Genomic DNA, 6,576 nt, shown 5'->3' on the forward strand with positions numbered 1-6,576 from the left:
AGGGTGCCTGGTGCATAGTAAAAACTTGGGGAATAAAACAGTCCACCAGGAGAGATTTGCAAATGTCACTTGAAGTTCCAGGATGTGGTGGTGCAGAGGGTAATGCTGCTGTCTCACAGCTCCAGGGTCCTGGGTTTGATCCTGAGCCTGGGTTACTGTTTCAGGTTCTCTGGTTTCCTCCCACCACCAACACGTCAACTGGTCATGCTAAATTGTCCCCTGGTGTGAATGTGTGTATATGCATGGGGTCCTGAAATAGACAGGCATCCCATTTAGAGTGTACTAAGCTACAGATCCACCACAACCCTGACCAGGATAACATGTTATTGAAGATGAATCAGTGAACTCCAGGATAGAAGAACTAGTCTAAATGCACTTGTCTTAGAATTTTTATTTGGCCTCTTAGGATTACTTAGATATGTGGCAAAAAAAATAAATAAATAAATACTTGCAATGATGATGTGACTTGTACTTAGCTATTTTCTACAAGCAACTAAGTGCTCCATCAGAGGGAGTCTTTCTGTGGTTGACTACATTTGTACAAAAGGAGGAGCAAATGAAGGTGTGCCAGAAGGAATACAGGTCACTGGTGTTGACCTTGTAAGCAATAACCAATGTTGCTGTTCTTGGACTTTCATTTAGTCCAGAAAAACAGAGGCCTAATAGTAGTAAACAGTGATGGGAACATAGAAATATTGTGAAAAGATATCTTTATTGCCATACAACCTAGTACAGTACAAAGAGTACATCCATAGACAAGAATACTCTTACCACGACCCACTGATACATTCATTAGGATATAGATGACGTAGAGGAATATTGCTCCTTTTGGGTTAAGTGGTCATGGATACACAAATTTGTGTAATATGGTACTCACATATCAGCAATTCAGCAAATCACTAGGATATATAATGAATGGTACATGTATAGAAACAGCAATAATAATAATAATAAAACATCACATAAAATAAACAAAATAAAATAGAAGGCACCTTTCAGTTTGACTGAAATGTAGATGCACAAGTAATTTCTTTGTCTGGGTGGTCAGGGAATATAGGTGTGTGTGTGTGTGTGTGTGGGAAGGGGTGGGGTTGGAGGGCGATAGTGCAGTAAGTTGTTCTACTTTCCCACAATTTAAACATGCAATATACACACACACACAAACCTCCAAACCATAACTAAGGGGATGACGTAAGGGACAAACGCAAACAATATTTAATATGAGATCTTTAGATTAAAACAACAGCATTCTGCTACATGAATAACATTATCTCTAGTAGTCTCTGAATAAATTAATAAATCATCAGTGCCCAAATGGTCCCATAATTCCTTTCTATGAACACTGGCCTGCATCGACTTTTACATCTCCAGCTCCACATGTGTCTTCCCTTATTTTATCCACCTGTTTGTCATTCACTCCCTCTCCCACATAAAGCCACACCCCTCGATTTCTTCCCTCATTCCTCTCTCATTTGGTCTTACTCCTCTCGCTTTCACGGTCAGCCAGGTCGATGGCGGCCATGTTACGGGAGGCGGTGATGAGGTGGAGGACGCTGATGCCTGACTTCAACAGACTGACCACAGCACACACTCCCAGCAGCCACTGCAGCCACACTACACGTGCACACACACACACACACACACACACACAGAGTTATGTTCAGTAAAATGACATGCAAAAGGTAAGACTGACAGGAATCCAAAATAATGTGTCATAATTATTACATTACTAGGGGTGTAAAAAAAATCATTATCTTGAATCTGTGTGTTCATACTACAACTGCACTAATTCAAAATGTCTGTCACGTAGAGGTTGAGAAGTAATAACGATTAGTTAAGCCTTCCCCTACTAACTACACACACACACATTGGGACTGACAGGCACAAAGCCCACACCATCACAGGTACTGATGGTAGTAATGGTGCTCATCAGACCCCAGAGAAGAATGTGTGGCATCTACTTTTTCATTTTCCCCCCATTTTTCTTCCCAGATCATTTGCTACTATCCACACACCAGCCAGCTTTCTCCTATCACACTACAGCTACCAACACGATAGGTGAAGGCTATGTGCTTCCTGAAGCTAGTTGTTGCATCTTGCATCATAGGCCAGCATAATACACTCAGAAGAAAGCACCATCTGCCATCTTCTATACATAAGCTCTGGCTAGTGTCACAGTGATTGACAGGGGAGAGAGAGTATGCCATCCCTCCCACCCAGAGAACATGGCCAATTTTGCTCTTTAGACTCCTGGCAAAAAAAGGCTGTGGCATTGTCAGAATTGCAACTTGCAATCTGACGATCACACAAGCTAACACTTTTATTTAGATTAAAATCCAACAGTTGGCACAATACCGATTCACACTATTGTGGATGTGCTGTCAAACGTCATATTAAATCATTAAATTCTTTAAATGTTTTTTCAGACATCAAAGAGTTGACTGCAAATAGATATGTGTAGTGATCATATTGGAAGAAAATATTCACATCTCTACGACACCCAACATTTAGATTCAGTAATACAAAAGACATAGTCTGGTAAACAGAGAACAGATACACTGCAAAAGAAGGAGAAAGGGACAGACTGAGACAGTGGGAGAGAGATGTGTGTCAGCCTGCAAGAAGAAAACATCAGTCATTGCTGAGACTCACCCTGTGGCTCTTCAATGTAGTATATCACGTAGAGAAGACAGTAAAACAACTCATTCCCCATGCACATGAAAAACAGCACTGGCTATGGGGAAAAATACACAATTAGCTGGTCCACAGTAGAGTGTTTATGCATTTATTACTTATTTGAATGTTAAATTTTATACAAATTAGGTGTTATGCATCGATATGTATGTGTGAATCTTTATCTCTCAAGAGGAATGCTGATCACTTTGAGATATGAACAAAACTGTGTGTGTTCAGCCCTTACCCTGGAGGTATAATAGATCCTGAGAATGGGGTTGCCAGACAGGTCAATGGCCTTGTGACTGGTCGCTCCCTTAATCACAGAACTGAGAGACACACAGACCGACAGAGGCAGAGAAGAGAAAAGAAAGACACATATTTGACTGTTTGTCAATCTGTCACATATATTGTCTGAACACAAGTTTGGACAAGATTGAACAAACAGCCGTGCCACACTCCAAGTGTTGAATGACTCACCTGTGCAGATGCAGCCAGTGGCTGGATATATCCAAGCACATGCTTAACTGGAAGAGGAAGGTGTAGGATGGGTACAGAAGCGACAGATTCACCAACAAACACATAGTGGCACAGCGGTCTGTTAACATGTCCAGCATGGCACCAAACTTAGTGCCTGGATTGAGACAAGGGGACAGAAAGAATGAGAGCACTATACAATATTATACCACAGACCTTCACTCAAATCTGACTGGCCAGATTGCAGCAACTCTCAAAGTGCAAGTTGTAATTCAAATCACAGGTTTATATTAATGCACTCGTTCTAATACATCATCTTTTCTATAGTAACAACTCATTCGCAGGGGCAGACACTTCACATAATCTAAGGGTAATAATAATCAGGTGTAAAATGTGTTGTTATTTAACTATAAAAGAATGATCATTTACATGGTGAAGTTTTCTATAAGGAGACACTTATTCAATATTTATTAAAGAAGTGTCCAGTATGAGCACTTTGTATGGATTAGTAAGTTTTCTGCCATGGGAAAGTCATCAGGACCATCTGCTTTCTGTTTTCTCTGTAACACAAGGAACTGTTTTATAGCTGCTATAATGTAAGTGACAACAGGAAGTTGTCTTGTAAAAGTTCTATAACATTAAATGTAACTATAAAGGGGTAAATGTGGCACAGCATCTAGCATTGCTGCCTCACACCTCCAGGGTCCCAGTTCGATCCTGAGCTTGGGTTACTGTCTGTGTGGAGCTTCACATGTTCTCCCCGTGTCTGCTTGTTTTCTCCGGGATCTCCAGTTTCACCCCGCCTTCCAAAAACATGCCAGTGAGTAGACTAGCTATGATAAATTTCCCCTAGGTGTTAATGTGTGCGTTCCTGCTCTGAGCCCAGTATTCCTGGGATCCACTGCAACCCAGACCAAGATAAAGTGTTTACTGATGATGATAAATTAAAAATCATAATCACTGTGGACTTCAGGATGTGCTGTCACAGGAAAACAGTCAAGGTCAGGATGTTACTCAAGTCGTCACTGATTATTTTCCTATAACGTCACCCCACCAAGTGTTTTATTCCTTAGGTAGAAACACATTACATCGCTGAAAGCAGGGTTGCCAGATTCTTCCCAATCCCAATTTTTTAATCACAGGTGTATAAAAGGTTTGGGCTGATAAATAATAAGTGAGGTATTGTTAACGAATTGCAGTTTGAACTGGTTTATACTGAATCGGGAGGGTGTTTCAGTCGTGACTGGATGCAAATCTGGCAACCCTGAATAGACTGTGGATAAAAGAGTCTATAATTGCCTTGATTAAGGGCTCGGGCTGCGTGTCCATCAAAGGCATCTAGCAGTGCACTCAGCAGATAACAAAACACTGCGGGAGCAGGACAGCACTGCATCAGGTAGAAGGATAACAGACCCAGGATGATTCGGGCATAGCCTGTGGAGAGAAGGGGAAATAATGAAATTAACCCACATTATCAACATTATGTGCACAACTACATGCTAAAGGCTGCTACTGCTGCTGCAGTTACTAGCAAGGCAAGACTGAACAGGTGAACTAGCTAGCTAGCTACATCTCTTCCGATTTGCAACATCCTGTCAGCCATTCCGCGTCAAACTCGTCGATATTTATATGTACTGTTATAATTATATTTATTTACTTCTCAAACACCCAGTAGTCAAAAATGAACTTAAACCACAGCTTCAACTTTCCCTTCAGTTCATATTAGCAAACAGCTACGTGTAATACACATGACCTGCTAAAGCCTGAGCTAGAAACACAATGAAAACATTACTTACCGATTAAATTAGGGACAAACAGAAAGATATTTTCCTCGGCCATTGTACTGGCCGTGATTTTTGTTCAGCGGGGAGCTCCTGTAATAATCACTGGCTCCGAGTCTCTCTCTCTCTCTCTCTCCTCGCCGCCTTTCCTCTGCTCGAAGATTGTGTAGACTGACGTCACACTTCCGGCTCGGTGATTCTCGCGCGCTTAAAGGAAACGCGCCCTTCAGCAGCAGCGCATACTAGCGCACTAAACAGTGTAGGAGAACCAACAGCACCGTACTCGCTCGGCGTACTCTTTAGTACGCTAGTATGCGGCGCTGGACATACCCTTTAATCTGCACGATGCAGCGCAGAATCACATCCCTGCACATCTGTACAACCGCTGGCGGGTGTTTATTAAAAAAAAAAAAAAAAACACAATAAAATTTAATTTGAAAAAAAAAAAAAACACGATAAAATTTAATTTGAAAAAAAAAAAAATAATAATAATAAATAAATAAAATAAAAATTTTAATTAAAAAAAATTAATTAAATTTAACTTGATTAATAAAACAATAAAATTTAATAAATTTTTTTATGTTTTTAATGTCACAACAGTGTAAACCTTTACTTCTCTTTCAAAATGATCTCCCATTTATATATTTATGTGCTACTATAACAGTATAAACATAAACTTTATACCAATCGTACTTCTTTTTCAACTATTTTTGTTCTTTTACTCTATTTGTAACCATTTTGTTTGATTTATTTTTATTATTTCATTTCTCTTTGGATGTTTTATTGTTATGTTACATTTAGCACGTTTTCTGCTAAGCTGCTTTGTGAGAGTGTTAATTGTGAATAAATAAAGCCAGCCTGACCAATGCCACACATGTACAAATGACATGGGAAGCTAAATGACTGTGGTTTATTCCTAGACACTACAGTAGTGATACCTGAGAGTGGTGGATATTTCTGTGGTAAGTCCCTTGAACAGTGCTGTAATTCAGTATTATTCAGACCTGGTTCAGTGAATTAGCGCTAAGCTGTAAGACAGTGAGTCTTTCTGAGAGCACATCATTAGAGAGTCATTAAGGCTGAACGTCCTTCGGTCTCCATGGAAACTTCAGTAAGGCGGTTGTGTTTTGCAGCTTGTTTACTCTCACTCTTAGTGTAGATTAGCCACAGTAAACCACATTATACAGCAAGTCCGAAATGGCTACTTTAATTCTAAATGTTTACTCTAAACATTATTCCACAGCAGTACTTAAGGTGTCCCAAAACAAAGCCTTAAACAGCAGACGAAAAATATGCGCATGTCATTCTCCATACATTCCCATAATTCCAGCGGGGGCGTGGCTTATGAGGAAGCTGGTCAAGTGGTTTACACTGGATGCGTGACTCGGTCTTACAAGACGTGTGAATATGTAGTCGTATTATTATTTCATTAAAAAAAGAAGGCTCAGTATAATATAAAGTACGCCAAAACTCATATTTGTGCGTTGAACAATATTATATTATATTATATTATACTATACTATACTCACTGAGCACGGTATAATTGTTTCTTATGAGGGTTCCTCATTTTGTTGTTGGTGGGGCCGCAATTGCTGTTACACACCGTGCGCGTTCACCTAGCTTTCCCCTCGTTATGCATGTTATA

At 40.0% G+C, this 6,576-nt stretch overlaps 1 protein-coding gene across 1 annotated transcript; it reads right to left on the reverse strand.

Moving 5' to 3' along the window:
* Positions 1 to 693: 693 nt before the first annotated feature.
* cdipt (CDP-diacylglycerol--inositol 3-phosphatidyltransferase (phosphatidylinositol synthase)) lies at positions 694 to 5,131 on the reverse strand. Its single transcript, XM_026917151.3, has 6 exons — positions 4,947 to 5,131; positions 4,450 to 4,584; positions 3,154 to 3,307; positions 2,921 to 3,002; positions 2,653 to 2,734; positions 694 to 1,614 (listed from the first exon to the last, which is right to left on the reverse strand). Exons 1-6 carry the CDS (start codon positions 4,987 to 4,989, stop codon positions 1,469 to 1,471), a joined length of 642 nt encoding a protein of 213 aa, XP_026772952.1. The 5' UTR covers positions 4,990 to 5,131; the 3' UTR covers positions 694 to 1,468.
* Between the last annotated feature and the right edge of the window lie 1,445 nt (positions 5,132 to 6,576).

The sequence above is a fragment of the Pangasianodon hypophthalmus genome, chromosome 13 (genome assembly GCF_027358585.1).
Source record: "Pangasianodon hypophthalmus isolate fPanHyp1 chromosome 13, fPanHyp1.pri, whole genome shotgun sequence".
Lineage (NCBI taxonomy): Eukaryota > Metazoa > Chordata > Actinopteri > Siluriformes > Pangasiidae > Pangasianodon > Pangasianodon hypophthalmus.